The sequence below is a fragment of the Dendrobates tinctorius genome, unplaced genomic scaffold (assembly GCF_039654945.1).
Source record: "Dendrobates tinctorius isolate UK_male_01 unplaced genomic scaffold, ASM3965494v1 ptg000062l, whole genome shotgun sequence".
NCBI classification, from domain to species: Eukaryota; Metazoa; Chordata; class Amphibia; order Anura; family Dendrobatidae; genus Dendrobates; species Dendrobates tinctorius.
Genome location: NW_027361730.1, coordinates 4,213,800 through 4,228,586, shown reverse-complemented (window position 1 = coordinate 4,228,586; position 14,787 = coordinate 4,213,800). Strand labels below are relative to the sequence as shown.

Genomic DNA, 14,787 nt, shown 5'->3' with positions numbered 1-14,787 from the left:
CTGAGCCCACTGCACACACTGTCCACTCGGTGCCACCCTGAGCCCACTGCACACACTGTCCACTCGGTGCCACCCTGAGCCCACGGCACACACTGTCCACTCGGTGCCACCCTGAGCCCACGGCACACACTGCCCGCTCAGTGCCACCCTGAGCCCACTGCACACACAGTCCGCTCAGTGCCACCCTGAGCCCACTGCACACACAGTCCGCTCAGTGCCACCCTGAGCCCACAGCACACACTGTCCGCTCAGTGCCAGGCTGAGCCCACGGCACACACTGTCCGCTCAGTGCCAGGCTGAGCCCACTGCACACACTGTCCGCTCAGTGCCAGGCTGAGCCCACTGCACACACTGTCCGCTCAGTGCCAGGCTGAGCTCACTGCACACACTGTCCGCTCAGTGCCAGGCTGATCCCACTGCACACACAGTCCGCTCAGTGCCAGGCTGAGCCCACTGCACACACTGTCCGCTCGGTGCCACCCTGAGCCCACTGCACACACTGTCCGCTCAGTGCCAGGCTGAGCCCACTGCACACACTGTCCGCTCAGTGCCAGGCTGAGCTCACTGCACACACTGTCCGCTCAGTGCCAGGCTGAGCCCACTGCACACACAGTCCGCTCAGTGCCAGGCTGAGCCCACTGCACACACAGTCCGCTCAGTGCCACCCTAAGCCCACTGCACACACTGTCCGCTCAGTGCCACCCTGAGCCCACTGCACACACTGTCCGCTCAGTGCCACCCTGAGCCCACTGCACACACTGTCCGCTCAGTGCCACCCTGAGCCCACTGCACACACTGTCCGCTCAGTGCCACCCTGAGCCCACTGCACACACTGTCCGCTCAGTGCCACCCTGAGCCCACTGCACACACTGTCCGCTCAGTGCCAGGTCCGTGGGGACGTCCTGCTACCACTGCGGATATGAGCTGTGCCGGGGGGATTCGGGCTCGGCTCCCACCAGCTTCTCCCCTACACAATGAGTAACACTTGCTTCCGCTTTCTTAGTTCCGTACAGCTGGGGGGCGTTGATGAGCGACGGACTGACAGGAAGTGGCTGCTGACGTACGTCCTGCCCGGGAAGCAGCCGCCTTCCTGAGGTGCTGGAGAGGTGGGGAGGCTGCGTGTGACGGGTGAGAACACCCCGCTGCTGCTGTGTGGGGCCCTGTTTGGCTCCTGCTCTCTGCCATCTCCGGGGAGAGCAGGCGGAACGTCGCCGCGCTGAGAACGAGTTGCTGGTCGGACACGTTGCTTGTGCACAATCCCAGTTCCGGCCGAGGAAGAGGATGAGTCGTGGGGAGCGGCGGCTGTAAGACACTACGAGATCTAGCGTGCACGCTGAGCTATGGAGAAGCCGGCCCTGCAGACCGTGTACCAGGCCGTGCAGGCGCTCTACCACGACCCGGACCCCAGCGGGAAAGAGAGGGCATCGCTCTGGCTAGGAGAGCTGCAGAGATCGGTGAGAGGCCTCATGGACTATTCCTGGGGGACAGGGGATCCGGCGTGCAGCGTGCTCAGGATGGCTGCTCTCACACTGGGAGAGCTGGCATGTGGGCACCCTGCAGCCAGACACGTAGAGTGGAGCCCCTGGGGATGGCCTCCTGGACTGGGCAGATGTCTGTCCTGGTCCTCAGGGGGACGCGTCACTGCTGACAGGCGGTGGTACCGGACCAGACGAGCTGTCAGAGGACATAGATGCGATTTCAGTCGTCACATCAGGCTGGCAGAGCTCCGCTCGCCCCTCATACAGAGCACCGACCCCCCAGCCACTATGTGGTTACATGGGATCAGCCACCATCTTTCTCCTGTGGAAGTGTCTAAAATGTGCCCGTTTGATCCAAGCATTCATCACCGATAGGGTCCAAGTAAAGGAGACTGTAATTGCCGACCTCCCTGTCTCCTGGCATCTGTGGGTCAATATGGACCTGTTGATCCATTTGACACCTTCCTGGCTCGTACACCAATGATAGATCCCACATTTACCTGCCGCTGTTGTGGTAGCCCTCGATGTGAGTGATGTTTTCTTCGCCATGATGTGGTAGTGCAGCCTCAGGATCGGGCCCTGTGAAGGTTATCTTGGGGTACATATTCTGCACTATTTTCATGTTCCTCATTTGCTCTCCTTGGTGTTTTATAGATTTCTTCCAGTCGTTCTCCTTTGGGACATGTTTCCATTGGGTTTATTCACAGTTTTTCACAGCCTGGTCCGCGGAATAGCGACATAGATAAGGCAGAAGTCAGTCTGTCAGTCATTCTATGGCTCAGTAAATCATGTACAGTTGATAAAGCATGCAGGAAATGTTGTCTGACTTTCTTTACTGTCTCGTTCACAGGTGTTTGCTTGGGAGATCTCGGACCAGTTGCTGCAGATTCACCAGGATGTGGAGTCTTGCTACTTTGCAGCACAAACCATGAAAGTGAAGATTCAGACCTCTTTTTATGAACTGCCCGCAGACTCCCATGCTTCCCTGCGGGACTCCTTGTTGTCCCATATACAGAACTTGAAGGACATGTCACCTGTCATTGTAACTCAGGTACAGTTCTATGCACCATAGTCTGGAAACATAAGGGAAAGCTGTAGACTTCTGGCCAGTCTGTGCTACCATTTCTCACAATATTTTGTCAAGTGTGATAAAATTCCTATACCCTAGTTCCCACAAATACAAAGAAGGTCTGTCTATTGCAGCGCACATTTTCCTTTTCTAGATTAGGTTTCCTTTTCACCCACTTTGAAACAACGAAAACTGCAGAAATAATTGGAAATCTCTTCTTTTTTTTCTCCTTCTTGACGCCCAAATACTGTTCCACAGGCTGTGTTAAGATGGTGGTAAATTCTGGTCCATATATATACCACAGTGCACATACTGATTGCGGATCTCCCTATCCAGACTTACAGCCGCACAGGCTTATATGAGGCCGTGAGGTGGGGTTGGAAGGCCCGCTTTCAGTACCCGCATTACGGACCATGAAATATGGCAGTCTGAATTCTGCCTTAGAGGACAGTCAGATGGTCTTATAACTTGGACGAGGATCATAACGCAATGCCGGGAATGGACGTTGGCTTTCACCAAGCCGAACATCACGGCATCTATTTTTGTGCAGCTGCAACACTTGGGTCAGGAGAGCTAACGGCCAGTCGCAGCATTGCGATCCTCATCCGAGTTATATGGCCATGCGCCTCTTCTCTTTTACTTTTATTTTGTATTTTTGTCTAAACACTTGATTGGTTCAGGAAGCTGTAGCAGTGTCTTACATGGCAGCATCAAGTACCCAGAACCACAGGCTAAAAGTGTTATATCATGGTGTAATGAAGCATTTTTTCTCTTTATCACATCTGTCCATCATATACCCCTATATAATCGCACTGCCAACGGCACTGCTCATGTGCTAGTTACCAGTGCTTTGCACAGTGTTCTTGCAGGCTGCTGGTGGACGTCTGGTCACGGTTTTCCTATAAAGCTGCCATATTCCGGACTGAAATCGTATAAAAAGCAGGAAGTGCAAAAGGAACCAAACGTGAACAATACTATTTCATCTGCCAAAAAAAAAAAATGAGACAGGAGAGGAACAGGGGGATACAGAAGTTGAGTGGTGGCTTAAAGCCAAGGCAATTGAGGCACTATGGATTGGCATGGAATAGGTATGTAGTACTATAATGTAAGTAACATTGGTTACATATTAATGAGTCATGATAATACAAAAATATTATAAGCTGGAATATTCCTTGGGTATTAAGCCATAAGATTCCTGAAAGTTAAACGTGGCCTGAAGTATGTAATAAAGTGATAAGTGCAAAATCATATAAGGACCAATAATCTGGCAGCAGTGAAATTATATAATAAAAATTAGACGCTAATATTATCATAGTGAGACCAGGCGTGTAGCAGCAATAAGAATTCTTGATCAGGTACAGACACTAATGAATTATAATATAAGCCAGACTCCCAACAGCAGTGAAAATACATAATCAGGCTTCCTGGAATCTTCTGTATTATGGCTTAATACCCAAGGAAAATGCCAGCCTCTAATATTTTTGTATTATCACGACTCATTAATATGTAACCAATATTACTTACATAATAGTACTACGTACCTATTCCATGCCAATCCATGGTGCCCTAATTTTCTTGACTTTTAGCCACCACTCATATTTTCTATCCCCTTGTACCTGTCCCGCCCCCCTTTTTTTTCGGTATATGTAATAAAAATGTATTGTTTTATATATTTTGGTTCCTTGTGCACTTCCCTCGTTTTATATGATATTGCTATACATTAGCGTGGAACATACAACAGTCCTATATAGGGTACTCAAGTTAAAAGCGAGAGAGCTAATTCATTAACAACTGATTTTATTATTTTGTTACCGTACCAGAGACAAAATCTTTTGTTTGTGCTTCATATTCCGGACTAGCGGATTTGGCCCTGCGGATCCACAGCAGTTTCTGCTGCAGTGTACAGTACCATTATTCTTTATGGGAAATGGAAACCGCAGTTCAGATGCTGCGGAATTTTCCGCGCGGATTTTCTGCGGTTTCTAAACCGCAGAAAGAATTGACTTGTCAATTCTTTATGCGGATTCCGCAGCGGTTTACCATCTCCTCCATTGTGGAGATGGTAAAACCGCAGGCCAATCCGCAGATAAACCGCAGGTCTTTTGACCTGCAGATTTATCTGCGGATTTTGAAAATCCGCGCGGATCAATCCGCAGCAGATTCCGCAGCGTGTGCACACAGCCTAATACAGCAGCAAAGTGTTCTCCAATGCTGGTGTGAAATGTTTTCCAGCTTACAGAAATTTGTTTGCCCTGAATACTACGCAGCAAACATTCGGTAGTTTTAGGTACAGGTGCTTCTCACAAAATTAGAATATCATCAAAAAGTTAATTTATTTCAGTTCTTCAGTACAAAAAGTGAAAGTCCTATATTATATAGAGTCATTGCAAACAGAGTGATCTATTTCATGTGTTTATTTCTGTTAATGTAGGGAAATGTTAGCACAGCCGTGGTGGAGGTGCCAGTCAGTAGGTTCCCAAACCTTTAGAGTATATATCAAGTACTGAGCACACTCATGGGGTTGTGATGCGAAAAATTATATTTAATTCATACAGTAGTCACTAGTAACATTACTGTTACTAGTGACTACTGTATGTATTAAATTAAATTTTTCACATCACAACCCCATGAGTGTGCTCAGTACTTGAAATATATTTCTGTTAATGTTGATGATTATGGCTTCCAGCCAATGAAACCCCAAAAGTCATTATCTTAGTAAATTAGAATACTTTATAACAGCAGCTTGAAAAATGATTATAAAATCTGAAATGTTGGCCAACTGAAATGTATGTTCAGTAAATGCACTCAGTACTTGGTCTGGGCTCCTTTTGCCTTAATTTGCCATCAATGCAGCGTGGCATGGAGGCGATCAGCCTGTGGTACTGCTGAGGTGTTATGGAAGCCCAGGTTGCTTTGATAGTAGCCTTCAGCTAGTCAGCATTGTTGGGTCTGGTGTCTCATCTTCCTCTTGACAATATCCCATAGATTCTCTGAAGGATTAAGGTCAGGCGAGTTTGCTGGCCAATCAAGCACAGTGATACTGTTGTTTTTAAACCATGTACTGGTAATTTTGGCAGTGTGGACAGGTGCTAAGCCCTGCTGGAGAATGAAATTTCCATCTCCAAAAAGCTTATCGGCAGAGGGAAGCATGAAGTGCTCTAAAATGTCCTGGTAGACGGCTGCGCTGACTTTGGTCTTGATAAAATACAGTGGACCAACACCAGAAGATGACATGACTCCCCCAAACCATCACTGATTGTGGAAACTTCACACTAGACCTCAAGCAGCTTGGATTGTGTGCCTCTCTACTCTTCCTCCAGACTTTTGGATCTTGATTTCCAAGATCTAGTGTGAAGTTTCCACAATCAGTGATGGTTTGGGGAGCCATGTCATCTTCTGGTGTTGGTCCACTGTATTTTTTCAAGACCAAAGTCAGCGCAGCCGTCTACCAGGAAATTTTAGAGCACTTCATGCTTCCCTCTGCCGACAAGCTTTATGGAGATGAAAATTTCATTCTCCAGCAGGACTTGACACCTGTCCACACTGCCAAAAGTACCAATATTTGGTTTAAAAACAATAGTATCACTGTGTTTAATTGTCCAGCAAACGCGCCTGGCCTTAACCCCATAGAGAATCTATGAGATATTGTCAAGAGGAAGATGAGAGACACCAGACCCAACAATGCAGACGAGCTGAAGGCTGCTATCAAAGCAACCTGGGCTTCCATAACACCTCAGCAGTGCCACAGGCTGATCGCCGCCATGCCACGCCGTGTTGATGGCAAATTAAGGCAAAAGGAGCCCAAACCAAGTATTAAGTGCTATTACTGAATATGCATTTCAGTAGGCCAACATTTTGGATTTTAAAATCATTTTTTCAAGCTGGAGTTATAAAGTATTCTAGTGTTTGTTTTTTTTGTTGTTTTTTTTTGTTAAACATCTTTCTATTGAATTTTAAATGCAAACAAGAAAAGCGAAGAAAACTGTAAGGTGTATGTAACAGAGCATTTGATTACAAGGAAATCATTTGGTTATTAATCAATTACAGGTTGTATGGCATTTGATTTCAATCAGAATCTCTTTTCGTGTACAAAGTATTCTATTTACTGAAATAATGACTCTTGGGTTTTCATTGGCTGTAAGCCATAATCAAGATTAGCAGAAATAAACGCTTGAAATAGATCACTGTTTGTAATGACTCTATATAATATGAGTGTCACTTTTTATATTGAAGAACTGAAGTAAATAAACTTTATGATGATATTTAGTGATGGGCGATTAGCATCGTTGTTCGCGTCTCCCCGAGCATGCTCAGGTGATCGCCGAGTATTTTGGCGTGCTCTGTGATTTAGTTTTGGTCGTCTCAGCTGCATGATTTGCGGCTGCTTCACAAGCTGAATACATGTGTGGAATTCCCTAACAAACAGCAATTCCACACATGTATTCAGCCTGTCTAGTAGCCGCAAATCATGCAGCTGAGACGACGAAAACTAAATCTACGAGCACGCCAAAATACTCGGCGATCACCCGAGCAACGAGTATACTCGCTCATCACTAATGATATTCTAATTTTGTGAGATGCTTTCATCTTCTGAGAATAAATGAGGCTATTCCACTGATTGCAAGGAAAGAATGGTGGAGAATGTCCTGATACTAAATGAATATATGGACACAGCTAAGGACACTCCCAGATTATTTTTCATGACCAGAAGTATGTGGACACCCTTATAATTGGTAGGTTCTGGTGTTTCAGCCACACCCATGACCTTGCGTGTGGCCTAGGATGTCACCATTCCATCATAATTAGCTCATGAACTTTCTGCTGCCGCTGCCCCAGATAGCTGCAAGTACTGTTGTAAAGTAGGAATGTTCAGATCGGGACTGACGCGGCATTTATTATCAAGTCTCATCCTGATGCATCAGTAGAACTGTCATCAGGAGATACATTAATTATGTTTTCATGGCACAATGCCAGGCATCAACTAGAGTAAGTGGAATACTTCTAGGGCCCGATTTTACCAAATCAATTTCATCTCAATCTGGCGTAACTTACTTTGAAAAGTTGCAAAATTCTTGCACAAAAATGTTGACTTCTGGTGTTTTCACATTAGTTTCTCCGAGCTTCCCCAGAATGTCTGGAAAGGAGCACAGTAAGGGCATGATCCCGCAGCTTGTCAGCTTCATGACGAGCTGTGGTGCTCTGTACCCCAGAACTCTTGCTTTCGTGGTGCATGTAACGCACACCACTCATCAGATGTTCCCAATTCATTAAGAGGCATGCACATCTCAATGAATCGGATGCATCTGATTCCTGCACATCCCATCAGCGAGACCGGAAAGTATATTGCCAGTCTTAATGAATCATGGCTATAGTGTATTTTCAGGTATCATTTTTGTTATGATTTTTGTAATTGCAGCAAAACCGCCACAGTTTTCTACAACAGTGGTGCCAAAGACAGTTTCTGTATTAACACCCTTATTGCAGATGTAGTGGAAAAGTAAAGCAGTCTTCCTTGGTAACCAATGAGTTGCTCCTTTAATTTTCTGCAGAAATATACGGGTCCTAACAGACTTGTAGAAGTGCCATAATACGCAAAACGTCCGACGTCCATAACGCACCCCGCTTCCTCACGCTCATATTACAAAAATAAAACTAAGATTTTATGGACGGCGAGTGCCACTTGTATTTTCTTACATATTCCAGTTTCGGCCACTTAGTCAAATTCAGCACCACATGTTCCATTTTCCATAGTGTCTGTCCTATTCCTGACAGGTAGGTGTCCCGGTAGTACCGAATTTGTTCTCTTATCAATTCCTGTTTTTATTTTCAACGGGCCTTCGTATGAGCTATGGGCAAATGCTCTGTTTCTCCTTTTGAACTAGTTTTGTACAACCACCAGTTTTATCATTGGAGTTATGTGGCACATGCCAGGCATCCCATAAACTTCTAAGAGAAGGGCAAATATTCTACTTGGTTAAGGATATGTCCTCTAACGCCGGTGGGAAAAAAATCCTACTACAATAGCGCAGCATCTCTTAACTCCTGTCCTCCAAACCAGGCAGCACCTCAGCAGTTGGTGTCCTCTCTTTAAGGCCATGGTCACATTAGTGTATAGCATTGGATGCGAGATGCTAATGACTCTTAGCTCCAGCTCTGCTGACTCTCATGCCATCGTGCTATAAGAGCTGACTGTGACCTGCTCCAGAAGCATAGGATATTATGACTGCATTTGGGGCACAACTCTGTATTAATACCTATTATTTGGGAATGAGAACAACCACCACACAGATGCTCAGTGGTTCACGTCCTTTTGTCCTGTCTGGAATATATTCTCTGCAACACTCCACATTGCATTTATGATTGGTAAGAAATTAAACTATGTTTGCTTTTGTCGTTCAGCTGGCTTTAGCAATAGCAGATCTGGCCCTGCAGATGGCTTCTTGGAAAGGCTGTGTGCAAACACTTGTAGAAACGTAAGTACTTGCCACTGGCCTGCTCTTTATGAACACATCTGTCCTTCACAATGATGTCTTGTTCCTCACTGAGCTGATGTTTCCTCCAGGTATAGTAATGATGCCTCATCATTACCCTTCCTCTTGGAGATCCTGACTGTGCTGCCTGAGGAGGTGCATAGCCGATCCCTGCGAATCGGTGCTAATCGTCGTTCTGAGATCATTGAGGACCTGGCGTTTTACTCGAGCACTGTGGTTTCTCTTCTGGTATGGAAATTCTTTTCATTGCTGTGTTGATGTAGGTTCCGCCCGGTAGGATGTCAACACTACGTTGAAAAAAAAAAAATCAGCATTTCCTATAATCTTTTGGAATTGTTATTTTGTATTTATATTCTGGTATACCATCTCTCATTTTGAGGGGTGAACATGTTTCTTGAATCTGAATTTGGCCCACTTTACTGAGAATGTATGTATTGTGTGTGAGGCTTTTAAAGTACAAGCCAGTCATGCGCGTTATTCCCATCCCATAAAGTTATGGCATATCACTAGATTTTGCCATCTAGTGACTGAATGGATTGCAAGTGGTGTAGCCTTCATCCCCCGTATGGTGGTGTGCCAGTGTTTGACCCACCATTCACCAAAAAGTGTTGGCAGCTTTTAGCATACCATCACTTTTTTTTTTAAAAGGGAATGCCCCCTTAATTTGGTGTTGGAAGGGTTTTGCTGTTGGTGGTCCTAGCAGTGAGTAGGGTAGTTCCCCACAAGAATGAAATACCAGTCTGTTTATATCAATGATATTTGGACCTTTAATTTTCCATTTCCTTCCTGGTAATTATTGCTTGGTCTCGATATGCATTTATTGACCGTACCGCTTGTTATAGCTTCGCTCCTTCTTTTATATGCATCGATGCATGATAACTGGGTTTTTTTTTTCTACTCCTTAGATGAACTGTGTAGAAAAATCTGCTGGCAATGAGAAAATGCTGATAAAAACCTTCAGATGTTTGGGTAGCTGGTTTAATTTGGGGGTCCTAGACAGCAATTTCATGGCAAACAATCGACTATTGCTGCTCCTCTTCCAGGTCCTGGTAAGTAATGACAGAGACCCATTTAATGCACGGGCTTGTCTGCTTTAGTGCTTTAGCGTGATGGCCCTCCTCACTCACGTTTTAAGCTTCCTCTTGATGCTTCTATCAGTGACAACTCCTGACACACAGCTCTGACGGAAGGCTGACCTACAGTTGTGGCCAAAAGTATTGACACCCCTGCAATTTTGTCAGATAATACTCAGTTTCTTCCTGAAAATGATTGCAAACACAAATTCTTTGGTATTATTATCTTCATTTAATTTGTCTTAAATGAAAAAGCACAAAAAGAATTGTCCTAAAGCCAAATTGGATATAATTCCACACCAAACATAAAAAAAGAGGGTGGACAAAAGTATTGGCACTGTTCGAAAAATCATGTGATGCTTCTCTAATTTGTGTAATTAACAGCACCTGTAACTTACCTGTGGCACCTAACAGGTGTTGGCAATAACTAAATCACACTTGCAGCCAGTTGACATGGATTAAAGTTGACTCAGCCTCTGTCCTGTGTCCTTGTGTGTACCACATTGAGCATGGAGAAATGAAAGAACACCAAAGAACTGTCTGAGGACTTGAGAATCCAAATTGTGAGGAAGCATGAGCAATCTCAAGGCTACAATCCATCTCCAAAGACCTGAATGTTCCTGTGTCTACCGTGCGCAGTGTCATCAAGAAGTTTAAAGCCCATGGCACTGTGGCTAACCTCCCTAGATGTGGACGGAAAAGAAAAATTGACAAGAGATTTCAACGCAAGATTGTGCGGATGTTGGATAAAGAACCTCGACTAACATCCAAACAAGTTCAAGCTGCCCTGCAGTCCGAGGGTACAACAGTGTCAACCGGTACTATCCGTCGGAGTCTGAATGAAAAGGGACTGTATGGTAGGAGACCCAGGAAGACCCCACTTCTTATCCCGAGACATAAAAAAGCCAGGCTGGAGTTTGCCAAAACTTGCCTGAAAAAGCCTAAAACGTTTTGGAAGAATGTTCTCTGGTCAGATGAGACAAAAGTAGAGCTTTTTGGGCAAAGGCATCAACATAGAGTTTACAGGAGAAAAAAAAGAGGCATTCAAAGAAAAAAACACGGTTCCTACAGTCAAACATGGCGGAGGTTCCCTGATGTTTTGGGGTTGCTTTGCTGCCTCTGGCACTGGACTGCTTGACCGTGTGCATGGCATTATGAAGTCTGATGACTACCAACAAATTTTGCAGCATAATGTATGGCCCAGTGTGAGAAAGCTGGGTCTCCCTCAGAGGCCATGGGTCTTCCAGCAGGACAATGACCCAAAACACACTTCAAAAAGCACTAGAAAATGGTGTGAGAGAAAGCGGAGACTTCTAAGGTGGCCAGCAATGAGTCAAGACCTGAATCCCATAGAACACCTGTGGAGAGATCTAAAAATGGCAGTTTGGAGAAGGCACCCTTCAAATATCAGGGACCTGGAGCAGTTTGCCAAGGAAGAATGGTCTAAAATTCCAGCAGAGCATTGTAAGAAACTCATTGATGGTTACCGGAAGCGGTTGGTCGCAGTTATTTTGGCTAAAGGTTGTGCAACCAAGTATTAGGCTGAGGGTGCCAAGACTTTGGTCTGGCCCATTTTTGGAGTTTTGTGTGAAATGATCAATGTTTTGCTTTTTGCTTCATTCTCTTTTGTGTTTTTTCATTTAAGACAAATTAAATGAAGATAATACCAAAGAATTTGTGTTTGCAATCATTTTCGGGACGAAACTGAGTATTACCTGACACAATTGCTGGAGTGTCAATACTTTTGGCCACAACTGTATGTCCTCACTGTGAGTTCTGCTTCCTTTAGGCTTCCATTGAAAGTAGTACTCAGTGCTGTATGCTCAAAGGGGTCTAATGAACTTCTTGTTTTTGCTGTGTGACCTTTTGTTGTACCTCTCACCCCCATAATAAAAAGCTCTTCATCCTCTTCAGAATCGCTGGGTAGCAAAGAAGATTGGGCTAGACCTCCCTACTGTGCTGTCTGCCAGCACTCTCTGCATCGCGCTGTCTGCTCTCACTTCCCTTCAGGCAGTGCTGCTTGCTCGCGAGTTTGCATTGGCTACAGTCCAATCCGGACACAGTCAAACTGTTCTTGAGGTGTCTCATCCCTAACAAACACTATTGAGTAAACCATAGAGTAACAGGTACAAGGACAAAGAGATCGCACCAGGGAGCACAACATGCTGCTCTGACTGAGGACGAGCATGTCCTGAGACAGTGTATATAGGGAGCGCGACCTGACCCTCATCAGATATCCGTATTCAGCCAGTACAGAGCTGAGTACGAAACCATGTGTAAGACAGCGCTTACGGAGTGTGTTGGGGGCACTCACTTAGCAACGAGATGAGAGCACACGGGCACGTTTTCTCCACAAAACAGTCTATTCGGGTTTATTTTTACTCGGCATAAACCACACCCGTAGGCCATGTTACACATCACAGACCTAACTCATAGTCCAGAGCACTTCATAATACACAACATTATATTGCAGACTCTGAACACGCCGGAGTCCTCTCCTCTTCTTGTTACCGTAGGAGACTGCACGCCGAACAGTTCAGTAACATGCACGGAACATCACAAGCACCAACAGTCTGTGAAGTTACCTTACAGGAGCTCATGCTCCACACGCTGACTCCTGTCAGTCGTCTCTCCTGGGGAAAGCTGCCTTACTGGGATCACCGTCCTTGTGCCCAGGGCACTCCCGACAGTCCAGGCCCACAGAAGGAACAGTAGCTTCCCCAATGCAATGCCGTCACAGACTGTGTACATGCGGCCTCTCCGTGTGCTCCTTAGACTTTCCAACACAGGCCTTCAGGTCCATGACCTCACCATGTGCTCCAGGAATCCGATCCTACTCCCAGGATCTTCCAACACAGACCATCCAGGACTTTACACTCTGACCATTCAGATCCATACACTCTCCACCTTGTGACCAGACCCTGGTCACATTATGTACCTGTAACTACCCCCACAGGTGGGGGGTGTTTGTGTGGTTAGTCATTCCCCAGCCCAGCTCTCTGACTAACCCTATAAGCCCCCCTAGTAAACAAGCATAAACACTTGTGGAACTACAAGTCCCAGGGCAACTACATTTCGGGCTTACAGCGCAGACTTCCTCTGCGACCCATACCGGCCATTTACAGTAATGCCAGTCCCCTATCTCACCATCACAATTATGCCTCCGTGTGTATCCTGAGGAGCACATACAACGCCCCCTAGCTGCAACAGGGGTCACTGCCTCACACATGGTACATATGGGGAAAATGATAAAACAAACTTAATGCATTAAAAATGTCTAAAATTGCTTGGGTTATTTGAAGCGATAAAATGATGAGTTACTCTTTAAGGTTTACTGACCCCATTGACCTCTGTTGGGCAAATGCATTATAGATACACTTGGGTTGTACGTTGGGTGCTTTTCCCAGCATATGGATGAAGTGTATGGCCAGGACCTAAGCTTGCTATAATTTTTTCTAGTCTCTGACGGATGCTGACTTTGTTATACAGCACCTGATGTAGCTTACCTTTATACCACTGACATGGAGAGTTGTGTGCTTCATAGGTCTCTTATTGTGATGGCCGTGACCCAAAAATATCAGATTTCCTTTTTCGCTGTAGCCTTTACTTCTGATCACATTGAGGTGTCTTGTGTTTGCAGCAACAAGACCAGACCCCTTCCAATCTTCACGAAGCTGCTTCGGACTGTGTCTGTTCTGCACTCTACGCTATTGAAAATATTGAGATCCACCTGAACCTGGGAAGGCAGCTCTTCCAAGGAGTGCTCACACTTGAACCAGCATATCACATGGCGGTGGCCCGAGAAGACATGGACAAGTAAGATACAGAATACAGTAACAGGCTGGGTGTTGACTTGGTGAAGGAGTAATGTAAAGGTGACTTAGCAGATGTAATATATAAAATAACGATCTGTGTACATTACAAGTGTGATAACCAGCCATTTTATGAGCTCACTTCTGTCCTGGCAAATCTGCACTACTGTCCGATCCTTACGGGGGTTGCCTGGGTTGTGTCGCTCTTATGCATTATGCGGAGTGGCCATCTCTCATCTTCAGATGCTCCAGCTGCTTCTCAAAGTAAGGTTACAGCAATGACATGATTGCTGGTATAGTTTTCTTTTTCTTCCACGTCTAGCATTTGGTTATTAGCAACTCTCCACAATATCTCAGCATTTGGACTAGAAGTGTGCTATAATGAACCCAAAAGGGCGTCTGATTTGGTAGCTCAGAATGTCGCTTCGCCAGTGTGTCCAGTGAAATGCGATGACTTTACTACTGTCTAAATGTGCCGACCAGTTTCACTGCTGTTCATTATTGCAGGAATACCCACATCAGTAAGGATCTTTTCATACTGCGTCACCTGTGTGCATCCAAGGTTTCCCGTGCATAGCAGCCACAGTGTGAAGTGAAAGAAGCTCCATTAGAGAATTTCTGCACCTAAGGGGAATCCGTCAGTTGGATTTCACCCCATATGTGTGTCAGCTCCAGAAACACCTTTACATGGCCAGGCCATTCCTCCTCTACTGTGAAATCGGCATTTGAATTGAAGCGCAAAGGGCTATGATAGATCTGAAGCCTACGTCAGTCCAGCTCTACTCCCTACCCACTGACCCCTCTTCTTGCTTGACTGACAGCTCCTTTGCCTGAAGTTATGCTGCATAGAGGGTGTCAGTCAGC

General features: G+C 45.6%; 1 protein-coding gene across 2 annotated transcripts in view; it reads left to right on the top strand.

Annotated features, from left to right (window-relative positions):
* The first annotated feature begins 975 nt into the window (after positions 1-975).
* Positions 976-14,787, top strand: part of TNPO3 (transportin 3) — a 69,996-nt gene continuing 56,184 nt past the window's right edge. For both annotated transcript variants that reach the window (XM_073579225.1, XM_073579224.1), the window contains exons 1-6: positions 976-1,454; positions 2,329-2,529; positions 8,947-9,020; positions 9,110-9,266; positions 9,944-10,087; positions 13,752-13,927. In XM_073579225.1, the coding sequence (XP_073435326.1) occupies positions 1,341-1,454; positions 2,329-2,529; positions 8,947-9,020; positions 9,110-9,266; positions 9,944-10,087; positions 13,752-13,927 (866 nt within the window). In that variant the 5' untranslated portion in view covers positions 976-1,340. The remainder of the gene's footprint in view (positions 1,455-2,328; positions 2,530-8,946; positions 9,021-9,109; positions 9,267-9,943; positions 10,088-13,751; positions 13,928-14,787) is intronic.